The 27,310-nt window shown below is 35.7% G+C and overlaps 2 protein-coding genes and 1 non-coding gene across 3 annotated transcripts; 1 reads left to right on the top strand and 2 right to left on the bottom strand.

Annotated features, from left to right (window-relative positions):
- Window positions 1-3,415: 3,415 nt before the first annotated feature.
- LOC107645691 (protein DEFECTIVE IN MERISTEM SILENCING 3) lies at window positions 3,416-6,647 on the top strand. Its single transcript, XM_016349764.3, has 6 exons — window positions 3,416-3,824; window positions 4,438-4,558; window positions 4,761-4,989; window positions 5,219-5,410; window positions 5,672-5,992; window positions 6,251-6,647. The coding sequence occupies exons 1-6, from the start codon at window positions 3,816-3,818 to the stop codon at window positions 6,435-6,437; spliced, it is 1,059 nt and encodes a 352-aa protein (XP_016205250.1). The 5' UTR covers window positions 3,416-3,815; the 3' UTR covers window positions 6,438-6,647.
- Window positions 6,648-9,265: 2,618 nt separating this feature from the next.
- LOC107645692 (uncharacterized) lies at window positions 9,266-12,508 on the bottom strand. Its single transcript, XM_016349765.3, has 4 exons — window positions 11,836-12,508; window positions 11,368-11,473; window positions 10,762-10,852; window positions 9,266-10,428 (listed from the first exon to the last, which is right to left on the bottom strand). Exons 1-4 carry the CDS (start codon window positions 12,166-12,168, stop codon window positions 9,504-9,506), a joined length of 1,455 nt encoding a protein of 484 aa, XP_016205251.1. The 5' UTR covers window positions 12,169-12,508; the 3' UTR covers window positions 9,266-9,503.
- TRNAQ-CUG (transfer RNA glutamine (anticodon CUG)) lies at window positions 12,376-12,447 on the bottom strand. The gene has a single exon. It is a non-coding gene; the product is annotated as a tRNA-Gln (tRNA).
- Window positions 12,509-27,310: the final 14,802 nt, after the last annotated feature.

Below are 27,310 nucleotides of genomic sequence, written 5' to 3'. Positions count from 1 at the left end.
GAACAAAAGGAACATGCAGTAAATATTAGTTATTAATGGGTAAAAAATCCATATTGAGATATCTAGCACAACATTAATTTTCAATCTTTGGATAGAAAAATTAACTGTAAGTGATACTCTCATTGCAGTAATCAAATATTGTCAAAATTCCTGTCACACATTAAGCCTTTCTTTGGACCGACTTAATGCGCACATGGAAACTTAAACTTCGCAACCTATTTATTACCGCATATATTTTCTATTAATTGGCCAAACAATAACCTTCCTTTGGGCCGATTATTGACCGCATAATTAATAGAAAATAAACAGAAGTATGCAATGCTTATTATTTGGCCAAACAATAAACTTCCTTTGGGCCGATTATTATTTGCATAAATAATAAACATTACTTTATTCTTAATTAGTTACCCAAATATTTATTTACCATTAATATGTGTATGTAATTCGGCCAAATATAGGCCTTCCTTTGGGCCGACGAATATTCGCATGAATTACATATCACCATATTCTTAATGTTTTAAATAAATCAATTTTCACAAAAGAGGCTACTTTGGCAGCATAATGTTCAATCAATTTATTCCAAAACTAAATCTTTATAAAATAAATGGGTATAATAATTCAAATTGTTACTAGTTTCTTTATGTAACAATTAAATAATATTTTCTATTATTCAAATATTATTAATATGTATACATAATTTGGCCAAATATAAATCTCCTTTTGGATCGATTAATATTCGCATAAGTTACATATACATAATAATCCTTATATCCTAAAAGGATAATCAATTAACTTTATATCAAATTAAAAAACGCACAAAATAAGAGAAACGAGACAATTATAATAATTCTTTGTGCTAATGTTTCAGAATAAATCAATTACTATATCAAATAAGAATATCGATACGGTAAAATATATATATATAAGCAGCCAAAATTATATATATCCAAGTGGCAGTAATAACATGTAATATGAAACAATACTAAAATCATATATATATAAAAACACACAGGAGGCATATCAATGGATATATATCTACGTATCAATTTATATATATACATTGACGCACACACAAACTCAAACAAGTATATATATACATATGCGTGTGCAACAATTTATAACGTAAACAACATGCATATATATATATATATATATATATATATATTGATTCGACAATAGAAAAGCAAAAATCGAATATTTTCGATGACTAAATAATGGATGGCTCTGATACCACTTGTTGGAATAAATTTTATTAACCCAGATTATCCACATTGAATCATCAAAAATATATCATATCATGATGCGGAAGCGTACCTGAATTCATAAACATGAATCATACGATCGGAAGAGTTTGGATTTTGTGGTTCTTTCGATCTTCCTCAATCAAAGCCTTATGTATTCCTAGGAGGCTGAACTGCAACTCTTTTGATGGGGAAAGAGCAACAAAGGCGGTTTTGGCATATTGGGGACCGAAACCCTGAAGGTCTATTTATATTTGAGCATGGCACCCATTAAACCCTTAATCCCAAATAAAATAGTATCTAAAGCCCAAAAGATAATATATCTAAAATCCAAAAAGATAATTATCTAAGGAACAAAAGATAATATCCGGTTTTATTCTCATTTAATTCCAAATCAAAAGTAACAATGACTTATTCAATTAGCATTTATAACAATAAATGAGATCATCATTATATAAGTCATTTAATTTGAAATAACATCATTTGTGATTATAATTAATATATGTATTGCCCACAAATAAATTAGGAAATCAAAATAATTTCCTAACATGAACAACATATCAGACAATACCAGTACTTTTGCAGATCTATTGCACAATGTACAAGAAATTAATAAAACTAATGAGATGTTAATTATTTTTAACAAGTTGGGGCTAATAAATAAGTTATATTTTTTTTTTGTCTACGTGACTATGACTGAATTTTGAGCTTGAATCACTATATTTGATGCAGCTGTGCAGAAATAATTTTCTTTGTGGATAAAAACAAGTCAAAGATAATATTGAAAAGAAAATGAGTTGATATGTTTTTTGATTTGTTTAGGGTTATCGAATTTTTTATTTTTCAAAAAATGTGACTATACTTTTCTGATTTTTTTGTTATGGTGTTCTCATAAAATGGAAAGGATTTTATATTATTAAATGGATAAAAAAAAACAAGAAAATGCGGTGCATGGTTTTGATATTTGACCAAAAAAAATAAATCTGTGATGTATGTTAATAATAATGTATAATATATATCTAGTATTGCTACAGTCAAATTAATCATTCATAAAGCTTAATATGTTAATACTTAATACGATGATAATGATTATGTAATATAAAATATTTTAATCTTCTCCTAAAACATTAAGTGTAAAAATTGGATATATTTCGTTGTTAAAATAAACCATAAAATAAATTAAGTTTATTATACTAAAATTATTAAAGAACGACTTTAAAATCAATTTGAAGATTATATAGGATAAATTGTACATCAAAAATCATAACCGCTAAAGATATTTTTGTTTTCTATATCTAAAACAAAAAAATTAAGATAGAAAAATATTATTTTTATTATTTTTTAATGTTATCCTTTATTATGTTGTTATTAATAATTATTAATATAGCTTAAATTTTCATAGTTTTAGTGTACTATAAAAATAGAGAATTTCTTTTAAACATCACATATGTTATATTAATAATGTAAATCAAATTTTTAAGAGTATGCAATTTATTATAATATTTATGAAAGACGTTAAAAAATAAATAAATAAAGATATTTAACACTTTTTCCTCATTTGATGAATAAAAATATTAGTTTGTTTATTATTATTTTTGTTATTGTTCTTATTTTTATTAATATTTTTAATATTTACAAATAAAAAATCCGTTATCCTAAACAAATCCAAAAACACGTCAGTTCATTTTTTTTTTAATGCTACCTTAACTTGTTTTTATCAAAAAAAAAAGTTATTTCTGTCTAACTGCACCAAATATGGGGATCCAAACCCAAAAATAGTCATAACCACATAGACAAACAAAAAAAAACACAACTTGTTCATTAGTTTTAACTTATCAAAAATAATTAGTATTTCATTAGCTTATTAATTTTCGTACATTATGCAGTAGATTCGCAAAAATACCGATATTACTTGATATGCTGTCCCATCAACTGAACCTGTAAATATAGACAATCCCAAACGTATTTATCAATTATAATAATATCCACTAATGTGAATATTTAATATCATCTACAGTTCTACATCATAAATTTTTTTATTATATATTAATATTTTATAACTAAAATATGTCTCATTATAATTAAAATAAAATAATTTTAGAACAAAGGATTCCTCTCATTTTCTCTCTTCCTACTCTATCTCTTTTTCTTCTCCATTCACAAAAAAGGGATTAAACAACAGATTCCTATGATTCAGTTTGGTCTCATTTAAAGAGATTCAAACGAGGTTGCTGATCACTACCAAAAAAATGTACTAAAATATTTCAAAAACAGAGAATCATCCTCCTATTAGTTCGCTGCACATTTGCAGCAAGATTTATATTTAGCTGCTTTTAACTTTTTTTCTTTTTCTTTTCTTTTCTTATTGCCAAAAAAAAAACATAGAATTGAGTGAATTTACAATCAGACCCCAAACAAAGGAGATTTTACCTCTGTTTTGTCCTAGATAAACAAAGGTAGGTACAACAGTTGTGTAGAATTACGAAAGTACCACTTCAGTGCATAAGTGAGCGTGCAACAGAGTTAGCGTATCTAATTTTGGTCCTCTCTCTCACTGCGCTTCCCTTCGCTCTAATGTCTAAGGTGATATCTCTTCTCTCTTCTCTTCCTTCTTTGCTCCCATATTTTACTCCTCACTTCTTTTTTTTTTTTTTTCTTCTTCTTCTTTCAACACTACACCAGTTAATTATATATTGAATGCTTATTTTTTTTTTCAAAAAAGAAACTATATCTTGAATGTATGTGGATGAAGCGGTGACATTTTTTGTGGTTGGTTATTCCCCACCTACTACTATTACATAAACTTAATTTGCTGCAACAACTCAACTATGTCATCATCACTCCTCACTATTCATCATTTAGTTCTGCTTTATTTTGGATGATAACCATGTGGCAGCAACTGATTCAGTTTTATGTAATGTACTCATAAGCAGCTTGTAGGGCACAAGTTTCTGCCTCTAACAACGCCAGTTACCACTGGGGTTTATACTGTCTCTAATTTCAGGAATCTGTTTCCAATTTGATGGAGGAACTTATATCATTGCTATTAGTTTTGCATATGTGATTGATAACCCTAATTTATTTTGAATCATGAACATGAGTCTTTGTGTTCCAGGGAGTACATTTTCTTACTTGATTTTGTTTATTTTATCCCCCTACTAAATCTTGAAACTATTGTTTGTTTATCATTTTTCAGCTAAACCAAAATGATGCTAATCATGAGAGCATTAAGAATGAGATAAAGAAACATGAAGATAACCTTAAATTCCTTAATTCTCAATCAAATCGACTAGCCGAATCAATACTTGACTTACAAGGTGTGCTCATAAACCAATCTTTTTTGCTCTTACTTATTTTGTTCCATAGGGACCAGGTGACTAGAATTAATGATAACCTGGTAAACTAATGCAACATGACATCAGTACTCATTGGTTGAATAAACCAAAACCAACTACTTCAGCTAAGTAGTTCCTGTAAAAGTTATTAGCTGATTTGTTTTGTCTAACAATGTGTCTATAGTGAGTCTTGGAAGGTACCATTCGTGTAGTGTAATTACACCAGACAATGAAAGTGGTTCATCTAATACCGAGGACGATACAGCAGAACAGATATTGAAGAAAGAGAATTCAGCTGCTGGCATATTCTGTTGGCTGAAAGCCAATGCTCAGACATCGAATTTGGCTTTGGAAAAGGATGCTGTGGGAGTTGTGGCAACCCTTGCCAGGGTTGAGAGCGATGAACTTAGCAGGTCAATATCAGCTTTCATTCTCCCCAAATCTTTAACTCCCTTTTTGTCCTTTGATATTTTTTTTATCTTGCAGCAGGCACTATCTCTTACGGTTTTGCTTAATTTGCCAGATATTGGAATGTGGTTCTCTTAGTTGTTTTAAATTTTTAGTAGCATACATTGGAGAAAGAAGCTATTATTTTCATTATAGATTGTGTTAAGATAATCCAGCATTGTTGTCTAAGTGCAGGATCCTCTCTGAGTATTTGGGATTGCAGACCATGCTTGCAATTGTCTGCAGTACTAATGAAGGTGTTAATGCATTGGAGAAGTACAACCCTGAAGGCACAATAAACTGTAATGCAGGCTTACATGGAATTGGATCTTCAATTAAAAGGAAAGTAAATGGCCGATTTGCTGTCATATGTCTTGAAGCTTTCAGGCAAGTTTGGTTATATAAATGTGTGTATGTGTGTATTAGGTACACTTCATGTGAAGCTTTTTTCAATGGGGTTCTTTAGATAGGAATTAACATCAAAACCTCGTAAGGATACAATTCACGGGGCATTGTTCAGGTTATTTCTATGTATGTCTCTCCTAATAGGACGGCTGAGAAAGTTACATGATAGCATTGCTACATCATGGTTAAATGTGAGAAGTGAAATTTCTGCTTATAGTTTTCTGAGCACTGTTTGTTTTTCAGACCATATGTTGGAGGTTTTGTAGCCAATGATCCACAAAAGAAGTTGGCTATTCCAAAGCCAAGATTTCCAAACGAGGAGTGCCCGGCTGGGTTCATTGATTATGCAGTGAACATGCTCTATTTAGAGTCCAATAACTTATCTTTTGTTACTTCTAGTGGTCACGGTCTTAGAGAGACACTATTTTATGGCCTTCTCTCTGGCCTACAAGTATACAGAACCCGAAATGAAATGATGTCTGCTCTCCCATGCATTGATGAAGGAGCTGTGTCATTAGATGGTGGAATGATCAAGAAAAATGGAATGTTTGTTCTTGGTAGTAGGTCAGTATCAAATTATCCTTTTACCTTCTTAATGTATGTCTGAGGTTGATCGTACTCTTTCCTTTTTCTAGCGCCTCCATCATGTCCTATACTAGTACTTGTGTAATTGTGTTCATTTATTACTTTTCTAGGTGAAAGCCTTATGTTATTCTCTGTAAACTTTCATATGCTATATTGCTTTATCATATGATTAACCTTTTATTTTTGGATCATATGATCATAGAAACTTTGTGATAACACAACATTGTGTGGCTATAGGAAAGATGTAGAAGTGAAGTTTGGTATAGTTTCGGGAAGAAGTGGTGTGGTTCCTCCAAATTATAGTCAAGCTGAAGAAGTGGTGAGGAGGCTGAAATGGGAAAGCACCAAGCTTGCTGAAGACATACAAAGAGAGCAGCAACTATTGGACCATTTGAAGGCAAAGTCCGCAGACAAAGTAGCTTGAAAAACTCTTGTTTATTACATAGAGCTGTTTATTTGAGCTACGTGGTTGCATATAACCACATCCAGTTGTGTGTGCATTAGCAGTTAAGTTTACCGCATGATGATTTTGTATTTAGATTCTCTTTTTGAAGTTGTACTAACATTTGCTAATGAACCAACACCTGACTTCTTACCATGTCCAGTGTTCATTAATTATACACTTATCCTCCAATTCTGGTTCTTTGTTAAAATTCTGGTCCTTTGGAGAGTTACCTTGAAAGGATTTACAAATCAAGTTGGCACGTGAAATTATCCGAAAGGAATGAAAGAACAAAGGTCGTATGGATTCAAGATTCAACGGTGCATTAACACATTGGATTGTGATGATCACAAGGGATAAAAGCATTGCTACATTTTTTTTAATTTATTTATTTTGGATTACAAGAAAAGATAAAGGCAAAAATGGTGTGCTTTAAAGAGTGGTCTTTGTGCCGTAATACAGATAATTGAAAAAAATAGATAATTGAAAAAAATATAAGACAGCTAAGAAAGAAACAAAAGTGGCTATAAGCAAAGGAAGAACAAAAGTATATGAGGATCTTTACTAGTCCTTAAGCAAGAAAGAAGGAGAAAAAAAGTATATATAGAATCGCAAAGAGTCGTGAAAGAAGAACGAGAGACTTGGATCAGATTAAGTGCATAAAGGATAAAGACAGGGAGTGTTGGCTTAAGAGGAAAAGATCAATGAAAGGTGGAAGAGCTACTTCTATGAGTTATTTAATGAAGGACAGAAAATTCTTTTGAGTCTTGGTCGGTTATGCATGAGGGAAGAAGATCAAAACTTCGACTACTATTAAAGGATTCGAGATTTCGAAGTAAAAGAGGCTCTAAAGTGGATGAAAAATGGTAGGGTAGTAGAACCCGATAATATCCCGATTGAAGTTTGGAAGGGTCTTGGAGAAAAAGACGTCAGTTGATTAACCAAACTTTTTAATGAGATTTTAAGGTCTAAGAAGATGTCAGATGAGTGGAGAAAGAACACTTTGGTACCTATCTACAAGAATAAAAAGGATATACAAAGTTGCAAAAACTATAGAGAAATCAAACTCATGAGCGATGCCATGAAGTTATAGGAAAGGGTGATAGAATGGAAGTTGAGACAAGAGACACAAGTAATAGAGAACCAATCTGGTTTTATGCCAAGCAGATCCACCACTAAAGCAATATACCTGTTAAGAAGGATGATGGAGAGGTATCGTAGTAATAAAAAGGATCTACATATGGTGTTTATTGTTTTGAAAAAAAATGTACGATAGGGTGCTAAGGGAAGCCTTATGGAAGGTTTTAGAAAAGAAGAGAGTAAGGATCACATATATTCGTGCAATTAAAGATATGTATGATGGGGCTACAGCTATTGTGAAGACTCAAGGTGGTGGGACAGAGAATTTTTTTATTGGTATAGGATTACACCAAGGATCATCCTTAAGTCCATACCTTTTCACATTAGTCTTGAAAGTACTCACAAAACATATCTAAGAGCCTGTACCATGGTGCATACTTTTTGCCGATGATATCGTCCTTATGTGAGAGTCAAGAGAAGACCTAAATAAGAAGTTAGAGTTATAGAGAGAATCTCTAAAAATGTATGGTCTTCGTATAAGTCGTAGTAAGATGGAATATATAGAATGTAAGTTCGGCTTGCCAAGGAAAAACCCTAATATAGAGATAAAGATCGGAGATAACATCCTACGAAAAGTTAAGAATTTTAAGTATTTTGAGTACATCATACAGGATAATGGAAAAATTGAACAGGATGTAAATCATAGGATCCAACCAGGTTGGTCAAAATGGCAAAGTGCGTCTGATTTTATATATGACAAAAAAGTACCTTTAAAACTTAAAGGTAAATTCTATCGCACTGCTATCAAACCGGCTATGCTTTTATGGTACGGAGTGTTGGACAATCAAAAGAGAACACGAACATAAGCTAAGTGTGACAGAGATGAAAATGTTGAGATTCATGAATGGTCATACGCGATTGGATAGATAAAGAATGAAGATATAAGAGAGAGAATTGAAACAGCATCTATTATGCAAAATATGATAGAATCACATCTCAGGTGGTTCGGACATGTGAGAAAAAAACCGACAGAACACCCAGTTAAGAAAATAGATGAGATGGAAGATGAATAAGGGGTGAAAGGCAGAGGAAGAGCTAAGAAGACCATCCATGAGGTGGTCAAACAAAATCTACTTGTAAATAGTCTTTCTATAGATATGATACATGATAAAACTCAATAGCGTCGTTTGATTCATGTAGCCAACCCCATCTAATAAGACAAAACTTTGTTGTGGCAGTAGTATTTATTTTGGATTACAGCTATGCTACATTATATAACGGTTTATTTTCTTTTACAAAATTTTATATTGTTTAATGACGTACATTTTTCATCTGTTCAGTTAGTGCTTGTTTATAAATCATTTGTACATCATTTGCTTTATGTGACAATGACACATACATCATTGTACGAGAAACGGTTGGGGGAAATGAAGTAGAATAGAGTTCCAGGGGATCCGCCGAAATATCTTATTATGAGATTGCCGTTCCCATCCAGTCTTTGATCTTCTTTCTTGTCGGATTCTCTGGGGGATAACTCCAACTCAACAAGAAGATAGGTATCAGACCATATGTAGTTCATCCGGACATTTTTACCGGCTCATGTTCAGCCTCCAATGCAGAAACTTTCACAGATAGACTTAAGCACTTACTATGACCTCGTCCAATCAGTCCAAGCATAGACAGATTGGTAAATTCATAAATCAGTTAGCCCATGGCGTGAAAACCACAAATTAAGAATATGAGCATTAGACTATATAAAGAGCAAATTACACTGACCCTCGATATATACCATATACAGTAACAGCTTCGATTATCGTAATTTAAAAAAAATTCTAAAAAGAAGGCTATGAGTCTATGACAAAGATCATACCTGTACCCCATAATTAACAGAAGATCGTACCCTGCCTAATTGGGAAAATATATTTGCTATGCCTGCCGCAGTTCTTGCCAGGGAAACCTACCTAACAGCTAACAACCCCCCACCATGTTAACTTCTTGAGGTATACATACATCTTCGGCCTTTCTTTCATTACCTTGTTTGTCATATCTTCTCCAGCAGTGTTTAGAAAGATGCCCCTTCTTGCCACAAATATAACAGGCTATGCTCTTGCCATTACTCTCTGACTTATTCCTATGCATACCTGGGAACTTATTGTCACTTTCCCTTGGTCCACCTTTATTGGAATGGTTAAATCCTATCCTACTATAGGGTTCACCAACTCGTTTGAATCCGTTGCGAGATTCTTCCTCCATCCTTATACAATCAATTAGCCTCCATAAAGGGAGATACTCCTCGCGCATTGACTTGATGCAGAAGTCCTTCCAGGATGGTGGGAGCTTTGAAATGATGGCACTCGCATGAAAGTTTTCATCGAGAAACATTCCAGCAGCAACGAGTGAATCTGCAATGCTATTAAATTCTTGGATTTGCTCAACAATTGCTCTCTCATCAACCATCTGAAACTCAAGATACTTTTTCACCTGCGCTCTCTTGCTTCCATGTTCCTCGTACAGATAAACCAATTTTAAATCTTCCCATAACTCCTTAGCACTCATTTTTCTGTTTGCATAGAGACAAAATAGACTATCAGATAAATGAGTCAAGATATTGCGACGGCACATTAAATCATCATTCACCCATCTCCTTTCTGCATTCTTGGTTCTAGCAATTTCTTCAGCACTAGAATTTTCACCAAGCACAGCATTTGGGCTTAGTTCAGCAAGCACATAATCAATCTTTAACTGTTTCAAAAGTGATTCCATCTGCTGAGCCCATAATTGATAATTTTTCCCATCAAAACGGCTGACCTCAACAGGGACATGCTCAAGAGGAGGAGCCACATCAACAACTGAATTATAGGCATCTCCATTTTGCTTACCATGAAGCTCAGATCTACATTGCATTGATTAAATACTCCAGGTTAGGCCAATCAATGAATTTACACCCAATTAATTACCTACAAACATGCTATCTTTTTAGCCAAAAAGTAATGTCTATTTGTTCAGAAGAATGATGAAATTTCTCCAACTATAGTACAACGGGGTATCATACAATTGGCAGTTACGAAACCATCATGGAAAGAAAAATAATATGATCAAAATTTTTCATATTGCATACAAGTGGCTTCCTCTCCATCACATTCCAACAATTAGCAATTAATGTCATTCTGAAGTCAAATATATGCATGTTATTTTCAAAGCTCATTAGTAAACATCAAATACTCACTTCATCTTTCCTTCCAACTTTGTAATAGCTTCCTCAATAGCTGGCACATTCTTTTTGAAGGTTGACCATTGTTCAGATGATAAACTTATCCCTAAAAATCGGCAGTAGTTAGAGACAAAGGGTCTTTCCTTTTTGGAGTTTAGATAATCAATTTCTGATGGAAACTGAGCCACATAAAATTAAACACACTAATTGCATTATAGAATAATTAATCCTAAAACAAAATCAGGGGCGTGAAACACTACAACTTATGCAAAGTGCAAAACCAACAACAGAGTTATTCACGTTATACTGAGACTACCTTACTGTGAATTACTAAGCATGAGCATCAGCCACAAAGATTAATCAAGATTGTTACATATGGAAACCACTCATTAATGGCTGTCAAGGGAATTTATAAACTTGTACAAGTAGAAGGGAAATGAGATATTGATATATTGACATCATGACAGCCCGGTCCCAAGGTATAGTCCGTGTGGCCGTTTTGCTCAAATTCCGGTGACACTTGCAAGCTCAATAGAACACTACAGTAAAGCAGGAAGTAATATGCAAGCAACATGTTCTGTAAGAGGAAAAAAATTATACAACTATGCTTAGAATAATCACCTTTGGAAGTGGGAATCTGTTTTCCATCTTTCTGGAAAAACTCTCTAATTGATACCAATGTTGTCCCTTTGAACTTTTTAACCACCACATTCCTTTTGTTTGACAGCTACATCAACCAAAACAACATCTACTGAGGCCAATGACCAGGAATTTAACATGCAAATTAATACAGCCACCAAAATTAGCCACTTAGAATACACATTGAAATGCAAAATATATATTAAAAATGAGTTAATATACAGAGTGGCTTATATTAGTGGCTGATTTTGGTGTGCAAATAGTATTTTAAAATTTAATAATAGTATATGATATTTCAAAATATATATAAAAAAAAAAAAAAAAAAAACAACTAGTAGCTTCGCTTTCTCGATTGAAAAAGAAAAAAGAAAATAGGACTTTAAGACTATGCATATGGAATTGATTGCATTTCACCAAGTTACCAATCGAATTTTGGGACCAGGGTTTCACCTGGAAAATGACTTGGTCGCAGTCATCCTTAACCTCCGTACTTAGCTTCGGCAACTGCAACGCCGCTTCTATGGGCTCCTCCGGAGGAGCGATCAGTTCCGGCGGTTTCTGTTCGGCTGCAACGGTGGCGTCTTCGGCAGCGACGGTTCGAAGATAAGACTCGACGACGTTTCTGACGAACTGCTTGCGGTTGGGGTCGGAGAGATCGATGCCGAGTCGCTCGGAGGCGGCGACTCGGATGCTGAACTCAGTAGTCTCTTCTATGTTGGATTGCTTGAGTAAATCCATCACCATGTCCTCGATTTTCCGTCGAGTTTCTGGTTCCAAATCCATATTGCGCAAAAAAAAACAAGAGACCTAGGTTACGCTACTGAAAAAACGAAAGAAGAAGCGCAATTTTGAAACACAGTGAGCAAACGATAATGATAACAAGTTAATGTTGACATGCTCTAGTATATTTTGATATTCTTGTGGTTTCATTGAGATTTGAGGCATGGAATTGTTATGAGTGGAAGTGTGTTAGAAAGACAAAGAAAAAGTAGGTTCCACCGAGATTTGAACTCGGGTTACTGGATTCAGAGTCCAATGTCCTGACCACTAGACCATGGAACCAAGCTGACAGATGCTGGCTTTTCTCATTATAAGAAGAGTTTTGATCAGGAAAAGAAAGTTCTATCACAAATTGGGTGGTTACTAATAAAATGAGTTGCTTAGTTCATGATGATTTTTTTTTTTTTTCAAAAACTGGTGATGTTTATTTTAAAAAAATTAAATCTATACTGAGTGATTTTGGTGGGAAAATGAAGGGGTAGATTAAATTTCGACTAAAAGATTATTCAAATTCTTAATCAGTTGACTTAGGATATTTTTTTAAAGTACCTATTTTTTATACTGAAGTGGAATATTCAAAATTATTTTTGTATGGACATTACCAAAATTCTACATAGCAAAAGGAAATATGACGAGAAGGTAAATTTTATATCAAGAAGACTTATTCGGTGGAGGAAAGAATAGTGTGGGCTTCAAATTATGCAGTTTACATGAAATTAGAAAAAATTATTTGGGTCACATTAAATGAGTGTTTTAAAAAGAACTTTTCTTATTCGTCTTTAGTAAGAATGGCAATGGATCTCTTTGGTAGCATTGTTTTGAGGTATTGAGATGAAAACTGAAGAACTAAAACTTAGTATTATGTTTGTTGGTCTATAAATTAATATTAATATTTCAGTCTCTATCTCCAAAATTTCAATATTTTAATATCTCTAAAAGGTGGGGACACAGGTGACTAAAATCTAACTAATATTTTTTGACTAAAATACCTTCATTCTAATCAATTAATTCCAAATTTACCCTTTGTGCAAATCAAATTAGGGCTTCTTGGCAGCTTTTCTTCTCATTCGTGCATCTTCCATTCACCAGAACACCACTGCTACGTCGTCGCCGCCGTAGCCACCGTGAGATAGTGAGGCGTCGTCGCACATTTACCTTGGTAGGAACCGTGTTCTCCACTTCTCATCCTCTGATCTTCTCCTATGCAGGACCAACATCAAAGACCCCCAGCTGCAGCCTCTGCATCGTCGGTGCCAGGTTCGCCACGTCGTCGTAGCCATCGCGAGGCATGTGAGTTGCCATTGCATGTTCATCTTCATAGCCACTGTATTCTCATATCCTCATCCTCTCCTACGCAGGACCAGCAAGACCCCGGCTATAGCATCTGCCATATTACCGCCGCAATTAGGTCAACCACGACATTGTCGTCGTCGTAGCTTTCGTGACCCAAGACATCAAAATTTGTGTCCTGATCTGCTTGTTTTTAGATTCAGCTTCCCGGCTAAGAACCTCCAGGTCCGTCTCCCACACGCCATCCTCGAGAATAAGACCATGAATCTTATTTATCTTCCGTCGGTCAAGAGTCTGAACATGGAAGAAGCTAGTATTTCTGTCCCCAAATTTTACCCACCGTTCTCTGGATTTTGAAACCAAAGAAGTTCCTCTTGCACAAGAGTATTATTATAATCCTCAACCAACTGTTGCTCTTTTTGACGCATGAAAGAGTTGTCCCTCTCTTCCAAAATCTTCTGAATATAATTAATTTGACGCTCAAGTTCATATTTTCTAACAAAGATGTTACCAAATACTGTAGAATTAAATTCAAGAGAATTCTTCTACATCTCCGAAAGCTTTCCTTGCACCCCTCTAAAGTGAGACCACCAAGACTGTTTCACAATATCTCTATAAACAGGATGAGTAGCCCAAGTCACCATAAAATGAAAGGGTTTGTTCCTTTTTGGCTGCAGGCGCCCTTTACAACGCTCAAAGATAGGACAACGATCAGACTGCAGTCTATTCAATATTTCTGCACAAGCCTCAAGAAAAATAGATAACCATCCACTATTAATACAAACTTGGTCTAGCTTTTTCGCCACCTCAATATTATTTTTCACCCTCATGTACCAAGAAAAATGTCTTCCAATAGTCTTCAAGTCAGACAGAGCATTATTCCCTAAAGAATTGGCAAACTGATCAGCACGTCGACTCAAAAGATGGCAACCCTTAGCTTCATGAGAGAAAAGAACTTCGTTTAAATCACCAAGGACAATCCAAGGCCCTTGAAAATTCGATGACTAAGCTACCAGGTAATCCCAAAGAAGACCTCTTGTATTATACTGCGGACTACCATAAATACGACTACACCTTCAAACCATATTTTCAAGCTGAACTTCGATTGTGACACACTGATCGCAAGCATCAACCAATTTACAACAAGTACATTGCGTTGAAGAAAGGAACCATATACCACCCTTATGCCCTAATGCTTACACTATACCAATAGGATAGTATCCAAGTCTTTTCCAGAACAATTTCAAATATTAAAAGGAAGAATGAGTCTCAAGCACAATAAAAAAAAGGCCTGAATTTTTTAACAAGTTCTTTACAATTCACCTAAGCTAACTTATTAGAAGTACCCCTAATATTCCAAACTAAGATATTTAAACTATCCATAAAAAAAGTGACGAGAGAATATCAAAATAAGTTAATTTAACTTGCACCACCAACCTCAGGAGAAGACTTATCCCCTAGAACGGAACGTCTCAGACCTCCATGCACCACTTCCTTTGATTTCATTGACGAGGCGCTTTTCTCTTGAGCCATAATCACAGAGACAAGCGGCGGGGTAACTCCCTTCGGAACTCCTTGCACCCCTTCCTTCTAAATTGTTGTTGAAACATTATCCTCCCGAACCCCATTCGCAGATACCAGTGGCGGTGTAACTCCTTCCCCGATGAATTCTCGGCTGGACTCTCATGCATATACGCATCCACCGTTGCGCCTCCAATTGGCGAGTTCTACAAGGAGGCCAGACACGGTCATTTCCTAATGGAGGGTCCTCAGGTCGTTGGCATATGTAGAGAAGATGGCACGACTACAAGAAAATACCTCTATTGCCACGCTTTTAAAATGTGGTGAAAAGCTAAAAAATGTGTGGCGATAGTTTTTTACCACACTTTTTGAGCTACTGCCACGCTTTTGAAAGGGTCACATCTGCTAGCAGGGCAGTTGCTCTATCGCCACGCTTTTGGTGACCTATCGCCATGCTTTTTTTTGCCACGCATTTTACATATTGCCACGCTTAAAAGTGTGGCCGTATGTGAGAGATATGGCCACGCTTTTGAAACGTGCCAATAGAGAGATACGGCCACGCTTTCAAAGCCTGGAAATAGAGAGATACGGCCACGCTTTAAAAGCATGGGAATAGCCTTATCAAATTAAAAAAAAAAAATTCATTTTTCTGACTTTATCTTCATCGCTGCACAATATAAATTTTCAATCCTTTTTTATTACTAAACCTATAAATATAATATGCAATTTTAATTATAAGACAAATCAAACAGTAATTAATGATATATATAATTTTTGCTATAAATGTTTTATACATTTAAAAACTAATATTCAAATACAAAATAAATCTCAAGTTCAAATAATAGTTAAAATGATTACAAGCTCTATTTGAATCCAAACACATAGTCGTGCAAAAAAAAACATGAAGATGTGGGGTTATTCACAGAGCGGTGGGGTGAGAGCTGGGGTTCTTCGAAGCTTTTAGGGTTCTGGCCTTCTAGGTTCTTTGAAGAGAAAGGGTGTTTTGAATTATGAAGGAGACAAGCAGCATTTTAAATTATGAAGTAAAACACGTTTTGTTTTTTTATGAGAATCTTTTGGCCACGCTTTTGAAGCGTGCCAAAAGAGTTGTAGGAAATGGCCACGCTTTTAAAATGCCACTATAACAAAACTCTATTGCCACACTTTAAAAGCGTGCATGTTTCTCTTTATGGCTACGCTTTGTAAGCGTGGCAAAAAAAGCGTGGCCAAATCTCGAATCAATTGTCACCCTCATAAAAGCATGGCTGTAGACCCCTTTCACCATGCTTTTTAAGCGTAGCAAGAAAATACGTAGCCAAATCTCTAATCAATCGCCACCCTCATAAAAGCGTGGTCATAGGCCTTTTTTCTTGTAACGCACACAACTAGGTTACATTCTGCCCGACCCAGAATCTCGGTTCCCTGGATTCGCATGGAGTCTGTGGATTGGGCTTTGCCCAAACCAGTAGTAGAGTGTTTGGTTCTTGGGCCTTAAGTGTAGGCTTGTAGACCAACTTAGCCTTTCTTTTCCTCAGGACTTGATGACAGCCCACATCTTCCTCTCTACATGCCTCATTGACATTGACCCCGGTCTTATGCAATGAATCATCCGCTAATTTTGCATGCAAATTGGTGCAATTATTCTTGCCTAAAATTTCGGCCATATGAAATTCAGAGAAATTAAAGTCTCTCAAATTTTTTCCATGCATATAGAAGAAACAAAATGAAACAATAAGGTATTACATTTAACATAGTTATAATAATTAATGAAAGAAATAATAGAAATCATAGATTCACAAACATGCTTCAAGATAAAAGAAAAATCACATAAATCACAAAGGTTAACTTACTAGAAGGAAGAGCAGCCAACAATGAAGAGGCTGATGATGGTGATGAAGAACGATTTTGATGGAGGTAGTGACAGAGACCCCACTACAATGAACACGATTCTCTTGTGACGATCTTGCTAGACAATGAAGAGGCTCTGACGATGAAGACGGCGACGCTTCTGTCTCGGCTGGGTCAGGCAACGATGACGATATTCTCCTTAACTGGGCTAAGCGCATAGAGTGCGACGACAACGTTCTCTAAGGGATGGGACTTGGGCACATGACAGCAATGTTGAAGGTTGTGGTAGGCTTAGAGAAGAGGGGTTGAATCTATGCCTTCCTTTTTGTTGCTGTTATGACCCTTTTAAACAAAATTACAATTCTGATTCTGTTTAAACTAAGCAGCGGAAATTTATGAGACAATTTATTTTTGTCTCATGAATATCAGAAAATAGAACACAGCAGAGAAGAGAAAAGCTAACACCAGCATGTATCCTGGTTCGGTTGCCTTGTGCTATGCAACCTACGTCCAGTCTCCTCCACAACAGTGGAAGAATTTCACTATAGTTAACAGTATTACATACACCAATTTCACAGGATTGACCCAATTCTTTCACACTCAAGTTCTAACCTAACTTGATATTGGCTATGCTAATACCTAACTATTCACTCTTAGTGCTAACCCAACTAAGAAAGGGATACCTTACAGGTACAAGATACAAGACACTTAACCAACCTAAAGAAATTAGAAAATAACTCTAGGCTTTTTTCTCAAGTGTTTCTCTCAGCCTTTTTCCACTCATGGCTTTTTCTTAAGCTTTCTCACAATGTCTTTTCTCACAAGAAATTACAGAAAGATAAACTTAGAAAAGTACATTACAATCAGTAAAACATGAAGGAGTTTGATTTCATCAACAGCCTCTGTGCTATGCGAAAAACCAGATTGGCAAGCCTCTAATTCAGTTTTTCATACTGGCGGAATGCACCTTTGATTAGGTTACACTATCCAGTTAGTTGAACTTCTTCAAAGAGCTTTCTCAAAACAAAACCTCTATTCACTGGTTTTCTCTCCTTGGTTTCTGAATGAACATCAAACCTCTTTTATCTCCTTGCATGTTGCTGGGTTCTTCTTCCAAGGTCAACACCTTGAGCCTTGAGCTTCACTAACCCACAGATACACTTTTTCTCCTTAATCCCCAGAGTAGAAACTCTCCTTCTGACTTCCTTATCTTGACCGAAAGCCATATAGCAGTAACCATAGAAATCTTCCCATGGTCAACTTAATCTTAGCCCTTGAAAGCCAACTTGGTCCCCAAGTCATGTTTAAGACCGTGGATACACAGCAGAGAAGAACATAAACCATCTTTCCTTTGTATCCTATTTTGGATAGAGCAGAGAGTTGGGAAGAAGAGAAGAAGATCTGATGCATGCAAGAGAAAATGGGTTACCTTTAACCTAAGCTTGATTTGGTTTGGATTTTCTGATTTGACTGAAACAGAGAAGAAAGGAACGTTGATTTGGTGAAAGCAAGTGAGAGGGAATTGAAATTCAATTCGGGCTTAGATCGGGTTCTTCTCAAGTTCAGCCCGTTTTGATTTCTTTGGCTTTTTTTGCTTTTCTTTGGGCTCTCAATTTTGCTTTCAGCCCACCATCCTTGCTAATTGCTTTTCATTCCATTTGGGCTATTGAATTCTGGCCTGCAATAATAAATAATTAGTAATAAGTAATTATAATTAATCAACACTAATTATTTATTTTGTCCAAAAATAATGTTTGTCATCACTAATTAATTTGGTTAATTTCTTAACTCAACAATTTTTCCCTTGATGACAAACATGATTTAAGCAAAAATTAAAAAGGAAATGAATTTAAGTAAGGTATAGAAACTCCCTTTGATTTTTGTCATTTGCTTTTATGTTGCTCCCCCTTCCCTTTTCAAGATTAGCTCCCCCTAGATTTATGCTTTCCTCTTTGTTCCTGTTTTTCATTGTTCTTAAATAGAGCACAATAAAGAGCTACATATATTTATCTTGGCTAAGGGATATCAAATAAGCAACATCACATAATCATCCCAACATCAAGCTAATATCAGCAGCAAAAGGATTCAGCCTGTGAAATCAAGTTTTAATGCAGCAATTGGACAAAAATCCCAAAAGAAGTACTAGTAGCTGTAGCATTGCCAAAAAATTCCTAGGACACATTTACCATCCTATTATCCTAGTGCTATTACTTCCTCTTTTGTCATCAAGGGCGAATAATAAGCATGATCAACAAAAACACCAATACAAAACCTGCAAGAAAAGGTTAGATCACAGTCCAAAGTTCTAACTAAACTGACAAAAGTGCAGCAGTATATAGAGTTATTACAGTCATCCAAGGAAAAAAGAAAAAAAGAAATAGTTCAATAGTAGCAAAAGAAACAGAATTCATGAGACAAAAAGAGAGCAGCAGCAGTTTTCATGAGACAATTTCTAGGCATCAGAACCATTCCCTTCCGAATTAGCTTCCTCCTCAACATCAGTGACAGGGTCTTCATCTTCTTGAAGGTTATCGATGAAGGACATGAACACAGCCACTCTATCCCTTGATTTCTTTAGGAATTTCTCATGCTTGCTAGCCAGCTTCCTTTGCTCTTTGCTCATAGCAATCAAGTGATTTGATTGAGAAACAAACTCCTGAACAACATCTTTGACCACATTTAGCAAGGTAGATTTCTTCCCAGTAGAGATGGATGTACCCTCAGTGGAAGGAGCAGGAGAATCCTCAGGGACAAAGTCATCATCTTCATCATCTAGGACAACTCTTTCAGATCTAGTAGGTCCTTTTTGCTGTTTCACTGAACCACCCCCTTTTAGGTATGAATGTCTATTTTGATATTCCTCATTGATCAAGTCAACACCAAAATACTCAAATATGCAAGTTAGAAACATGCCATAAAGAAGTGCTTTGTCCTTTTCACTCCTAACAGTATCAAACATATATCTAACCATCAAGTATGCAAATGAAATTTCAGTTTTGGTGATAAGGGCATATAAAACAAGAGTATCAGTGTAGGAAACTCTTTGATATGAGCCACTTTGAGGAAGAATAATGTGGTTGACCATTCGGTGCAACTGAGCACGCTCATACCCTAGGGCTTTGTGAGTGGGTGTAATGCCATCAATTAAAGAAACATGTTCACAGATGTGTGCCAATGCATCATGATAAGAAATTCCAACACTTTCATCCCACTTAACCGAAGTGTAAGCACAAGGCCCAACATCAGTATACTTCAAAGCATCACTGATAGTTTCATTGTTTAAAACTATGTCTCGGCCCTTTACATATGAATGAGCAGTACCTTCATGATAAGTCATGTTTGCATAAAATTCTTTGACCAATAAGGGATAAACAGGCTTTTTGATATCAAAAAGATGATTCCAGTCCAAAAAAATCAAGTTATCAACAAATGGAAAATCTTTTCTTTTCAAAGATGGCAGATCAGCGAGGAAAGAGGGACACAAGGTACAGTACTTGATAACCCCATCATAAAAGTCATTATTCATGGCAGATTTGAATCTATAGGGATTATAGTTCGAATGAGAGGTCAGAAAATGGGCATTGTGATCAAAAGGTCCAATGTCTGGTTCTTTAACATTTTTGAGAGGAACTCGAGAGTTACCTCGTTGAGAGCACACAGGAACCGACCTGGATTTGGGTTGTGTTGGTTCGGGAACAGGTTCCTCAGCCGTCGGACGTTTGCCCTTGGAGGAGCTAGGCTTCGCAAAACCAGGTTTTGAGGAGCCTGGCTTGGAAGGTGTGACCTTCGGTGGTGGTGTTGGCTTGGCAGAGGCAGGGTACCTTGGCGTGGTCTTAGTTCGTGCCATGGGAGTAGTGCGAGGAGGAGAGGTAGGAGGAGAAGGAGATGGAGTAAAGGTCCGGTCTTGGGAGCGAGTGGAAGGCTTTGTGGGAAGTTTGTACACTTTTTCACGAGGAGGCCTTTTAGCAATGGTTTTCTTTCTCATTTAGTTGGTTTCTGTCTTTTGAGGGAAGATAAGCAGTAAAGTGAGTGGGAAGAAACCGAAGAGTTATGGAGGAAAGAGAGGGAGTGTTGGTAACCGTACCCAAAAGAAAGTTTCTCAAACCATGCAACTGCATCATCTATTGAAAAGACTTGAAAAGACATGACCTCATACAAGAAAGATTTTATTTGATTTAAAAATAAAACAGGAAATTAATTTTAAATTTTGAAAGACAACAAAATTAAACTGAAACACTTTTTGGACCAAAAAATTAAATCCACTTGAAAACCTTTTTGGGCCACAAAACATTAAATGAAAACCCTTTATGAAAACTTAAACACACAAGCCATCAAAAATAACAAACAAAATTGTAACATTCATGTTGGGCCCATAGGTGGTTTGAACAAAGGAAACACATAGGGCTACCCAGATCTGACTTAAGGTTGGCCCAGATTAACTTTCACTTGAAACAAGCCCAGAACACGCTAATTTGAAGGAAACGTTCATCACCTGCCCAGAATTGTCTCATACCTGTTTATGAGACAAAAATCTCCAGCAAATACATCAGCATTTTTCAAATAAAGAATCATAACTCAAAATTTCTAGACAAGTCCTAAGCATGCAGAATCTATCCTCAGCTAATGGTTTTGTGAAAATATCTACTAATTGCTCCTCTGATTTAACAAATTGAATACTAATATCCCCCTTTTGGACATGTTCTCTTATTGAGTGAAATTTCACTTCAATATGCTTAGTCCTAGAGTGCAAAACTGGATTTTTAGAAATATTAATGGCACTTATATTATCACACATCAAGGGAATATTTTCAGCATTTAATTTGTAATCGACAAGCTGTGTTTTTAACCATAAAAGCTGAGAACAACAAGAAGAAGCAGCAATATACTCAGCCTCAGCAGTGGATAAGGCCACTGTTGGTTGCTTTTTACTTGACCAGACATTCAATGACTTTCCAAAGAAGCAACATAGACCTGAAGTACTCCTTCTATCAACTCTATCACCAGCAAAATCTACATCGCAATAACCAACTGCAGAAAAATCATCAATCTTAGGATACCAAAGACCAAAATTGGATGTGCCATGAACATATCTAATGATCATCTTAACTGCAGAAAGATGTGACTCTTTTGGTTTGGATTGGAACCTAGAACACAATCCAACACTTTGCACAATATCGGGTCTAGAGGAAGTTAAGTACATAAGAGAACCAATCATTCCTCTATACCTAGTCTCATCAATATCTTTTTCAGTTTCTCCCTTATCTAATTTTGAATTAGGATGCATGGGAGTACCCATGGGTTTGGCATTTTCCATACCAAATTTCTTAACTAATTCCTTGGCATACTTCTCTTGATGAATGAAAATACCATTTTCAGTTTGTTTAATTTGTAGCCCAAGGAAAAAAATTAAGTTCACCCATCATACTCATGTCAAATTCACTTGTCATGAGCTTTCCAAATTCAGAACAAAGGGATTCATTAGCTGATCCAAAAATAATGTCATCAACATATATTTGGACTAGAATAAAGAAATCATTAGAATTCTTGATAAATAGAGTTGTGTCAGTGGTGCCTCTTTGAAAACCATTTTTCAAAAGAAAAGAGCTAAGTCTCTCATACCAAGCTCTAGGAGCTTGTCTTAAGCCATAGAGAGCTTTAGATAATTTGAAAACATGATTAGGATGCTCTTTATTTTCAAAACCAGGAGGCTGCTCCACATATACTTCTCTATCTATCACACCATTCAAAAATGCACATTTCACATCCATTTGATATAATTTAAAACCACAAAATGCAGCATAAGCTAAGAGAAGTCTTATGGCTTCCATTCGGGCAACAGGGGCAAAAGATTCATCAAAGTCTATTCCTTCTTCTTGGTCATATCCTTGTGCCACTAGCCTAGCCTTGTTTCTTGCAATGCTACCATCTTCTCCCAACTTGTTCCGGAATATCCACTTGGTGCCAGTCACTTTTTTTCCATTTGGCCTTGGAACCAAAGTCCACACTTGATTCTTTTGAAACTCAAGAAGCTCATCCTCCATAGCTTTAACCCAAGATGGATCACTAAGGGCTTCCTTGACATTTTGAGGCTCTATTTGTGAAAGAAGAGCAATGTTTGATCCTTCATTTGCCTTTCTAGTGGAAGACCGTGTTTGCACTCCATGAGAAACATCCCCAATGACAAATTTCTCAGGATAATTCTTCAAGAATCTCCATTCATGAGGTCTAGTGGATTTGGAGGCAGATTCAGATACCAAGGGAATCTGGGTGCTGTTAGCTTTAGGGTTTCCTTCAGATTCATGAGACAAAATGGAATTGTCTCTTAAATTTTCAGCAACAGCAGTTTCTGGTTCAGCTTGAATAGAATTTCCATTTTCTTGATTTTGCACAGTTTCAACTTCCTTTTGAGCTTGATTTCCTACATCACAATCTTCCAAAATGCTTTGCACCAAGTTAGTATCACAAAATGTAACATGTATGGACTCTTCAATAATCCTAGCATCTTGATGATAAACCCTATAGGCTTTACTAGTTGTGGAATATCCTACAAACAAACACTCATACGCCTTTGGATCAAACTTACCCAAATTCTCTTTGTTATTCAAAACAAAATATTTGCATCCAAAGATGTGTAAGTAATCTAAGTTTGGTGGGTAGCCTTTCCAAAGTTCATAAGGGGTTTTCTTCAAAAATTTCCTTATGATTGTTCTATTCAAAATGTGGCAAGCTGTGTTAACCGCTTCAGCCCAAAGGAATTTTGGAACATTACTCTCACAAAGCATAGCTCTTGTCATTTCTTGTATGATTCTATTTCTTCTTTCCACAACACCATTTTATTGTGGTGTTCTTGGACAAGAGAAGTTGTGAGATATTCCAAATTCCTCACAAATGGATTCAAATAAATTATTTTCAAATTCAATTCCATGATCACTTCTTATAGAAGAGATTTTTAAATCCTTTTCATTTTGAATTTTCTTGCAAAAAGGTTCAAAGGCCGAAAAGGCTTCATTTTTGTGTGCAAGAAACAAAACCCAACCAAACCTAGTATAGTCATCCACAATTACTAGCCCATAATGTTTACCACCTAGGCTTTGAGTTCTTGTTGGACCAAATAAATCAATGTGTAGCAATTCAAGTGGTCTTTTAGTAGAGATGTCTTCCTTTGGTTAAAAAGAACTTTTGGTTTGTTTTCCCATTTGGCAAGCATCACAAGTGATGTCTTTATCAAACTTTATCAAAGGAAGACCTCTTACTAATTCTTTCTTTACAAGTTTGTTTATTTGAAACATACTTGCATGGCCCAATCTCTTGTGCCATAACCACTTTTCATATTCTTTAGAGTGAAGACAAGCTACATTTTGATCCTTTAGTTCATCAAGAGTAAGTCCATACATATTATTAAAACGCTTGGCAACAAACATCACTTCATTTGTTCTTTCATTAACAACACAGCATTCAAGTCTTTTGAAAATTACTAAATATCCTAAGTCACACAGCTGACTTATACTCAAAAGATTGTGCTTCAAACCACATACCAAAAGTACATCATCAATGAAAGTAGATTGTTCATTACCTACTTTTCTAACAGCAATGATTTTACCTTTACCATCATCTCCAAAGGTCACAAAACCTCCATCATACTTATTTAGTTTGATGAAGTAAGTTGACCTTCCAGTCATGTGCCTTGAACATCCACTATCCATGTACCACATGTCCTTTTTGTTCTTGGATGGTAGGCAAATCTGCATGAAGAGTTTCAAGTAGCCTTAGGTATCCAAATTAATTTGGATCCTTTGAAGTTAATCCATCTTGGTTGTCCAAGTGCATTGAAATCACAAACAACATTATAAACTTTGTTTCCTACAACTCTCTTTTCAATGAAACATTGTGCATATGAGTGACCAAATTTCTTGCAATTGACACAATGATTTTCTGATGTGTGTCGTTGAAATTGAGGTGAGTTATATTGCTTGAAATGATTAAAGTGTTGAAATTTTCTGGTTTTTGGAGGAGATGCATTTCTTTTGACAAACTGATTTTTATTAAAGTTATTCCTCTTTGCAAAAGCATTTTCACCAGAATTTCTTTGAACATTTTTACCTTTCGAAAATGAGATTTTGTTGTAAAATGGTAGTTTCTTGAAAGCAGCCTCATTTTTCGAAATGTAACCCAAACCTGACCCGTTTGAACTCGGATCAGTTCTTGGTGAAGGCTCAGTTTCACTTGTGTACACTTCATCAAATTTTTCTTCAAAAGTTGAAACATATCCAATACCCAATTTGTTTGGTATAGATTTGGTATTTGATGAAGAAGTCACAAATTTTATAGAGGAAGTATTGGAAACTGCATCTTCCTTGGCTATGTAGCCTAAACCAGATTTTTCAAACAATGGTCTTTGACTTGCAAGTAATTTGTCTAAGTAACTAGAACCTTGAGAAAATTTTGCTAAGTCACCATTCAGCCTTTTAATCATATCATTTAATCTTTCATTTTCAGCAATTAAATCATGAGAAGGATCCACAATGTGCTTTCCTTTTAATTTTTCAAGTTCAGATTTTAGAAATATATTTTCTTCAATGATGTCCAAAGCACATTCAGTTTCCTTCACTTTTTCTTTTAAAAAATCATTTTCAGCTCTTAACACATCTCTTTCAAATCTGCATTCATTGTACTTGTCAAGCAGTTTTGAGGTGTTTAAAGTGAGATCATCAATAATAGCATGTAAGTCCTCAATGGTCAAATCATAGTAATTTACCTCATCAAGATTGTTGTTTCCAGCCATGAAGCAGTCTTTGTCATCTCCTTCAGATTCTTCTTCTTCATTTGAGTCGTTCTCAAGATCCTCCCAAGCTGCCATGAGTACTCTCTTCCTTTCCTTCTTTCCTTTGTCCTCCTTTTTGAGCTTTGGACAGTTTAGCTTGAAGTGTCCAGCCTCCTTGCAGTGATGGCACGTCACTTTGCTCAAGTCGATCTTGTGCTCCTTTGAACTTGAACCCTTGTATTTGCCCTTGTTCTTCATCATCCTTCTAAATCTCCTAGCAAAAAACAAAAGCTCGTCATCTGAAATACCATCACTAGACTTACTCTCTTTCGGTTCTATTTGTGACTTGAGGGCTATTCCCTTTTTCTTTGAGTCTGTGTTTGTGTGTGTGACTTCATAGGTAAGGAGTTTTCCTCTCAGCTCATCATAGATTATGGGACTTATGTTGTTACTCTCGGTTAGGACAGTGGTAGTATTTTCCCATTCTTTTGTGAGGCTTCTAAGGAGTTTTCTCACCAAGGTTTGTTCTGCATAGTTTGTACCCATAGCATCAAGGTTGTTGATTATGATTGAGAATCTCTCAAACGCTTCATCAATGCTTTCTCCATCCTTCATGCTAAACATCTCGTACTCTTTTCGCAGCATATCAATCCTTGTTTCTTTGACTTGTTTAGTGCCTTCATGTGTAACCTGGAGTTTTTTCCAGATTTCTTTGGCTGTCTTGCATCTAGACACCTTCCAGTACTCTTCAAAGCTGATAGCACAATGAAGAAGGTTGATTGCTATAGCATTCAGCTCTATCTTCTTCTTATCATCTTCATTCCATTCAGCTTCTTCTTTTGAAGTCACCACTCCATCAGCACTTGTTTTTGTTGGGATCTTGGGACCATTCACAACAATCTTCCATATGTTGTAGTCAATGGATTGGATGAAAATCCTTATCCTTTCTTTCCAGTAGGAGTAGTTCTTCCCGTTGAAGAAAGGTGGCCGGTTGTTTGACTGGCCTTCAGTGAGGGTGTAGGCAACTGTGGTTGTGCCCAAGTTGTTCGCCATTGGATCTTTGCTCCAAGCGGTTAAGCTTGATTCTTGAGACCTTAGCTCCTGATACCAATTGAAGGTTGTGGTAGGCTTAGAGAAGGGAGGTTGAATCTATGCCTTCCTTTTTGTTGCTGTTATGACCCTTTTAAACAAAATTACAATTCTGATTCTGTTTAAACTAAGCAGCGAAAATTTATGAGACAATTTATTTTTGTCTCATGAATATCAGAAAACAAAACACAGCAGAGAAGAGAAAAGCTAACACCAACATGTATCCTGGTTCGGTTGCCTTGTGCTATGCAACCTACGTCCAGTCTCCTCCACAACAGTGGAAGAATTTCACTATAGTTAACAGTATTACATACACCAATTTCACAGGATTGACCCAATCCTTTCACACTCAAGTTCTAACCTAACTTGACATTAGCTATGCTAATACCTAACTATTCACTCTTAGTGCTAACCCAACTAAGAAAGGGATACCTTACAGGTACAAGATACAAGACACTTAACCAACCTAAAGAAATCAGAAAATAACTCTAGGCTTTTTTCTCAAGTGTTTCTCTTAGCCTTTTTCCACTCATGGCTTTTTCTTAAGCTTTCTCACAATGCCTTTTCTCACAAGAAATTACAGAAAGATAAACTTAGAAAAGTACATTACAATCAGTAAAACATGAAGGAGTTTGA

Source organism: Arachis ipaensis, chromosome B6 (genome assembly GCF_059453495.1).
Source record: "Arachis ipaensis isolate K30076 ecotype BB chromosome B6, ASM5945349v1, whole genome shotgun sequence".
Taxonomy (NCBI): Eukaryota; Viridiplantae; Streptophyta; class Magnoliopsida; order Fabales; family Fabaceae; genus Arachis; species Arachis ipaensis.
The sequence above is the reverse complement of the archived record's forward strand: the minus strand, read 5'-3'. Positions and strand labels throughout refer to the sequence as shown.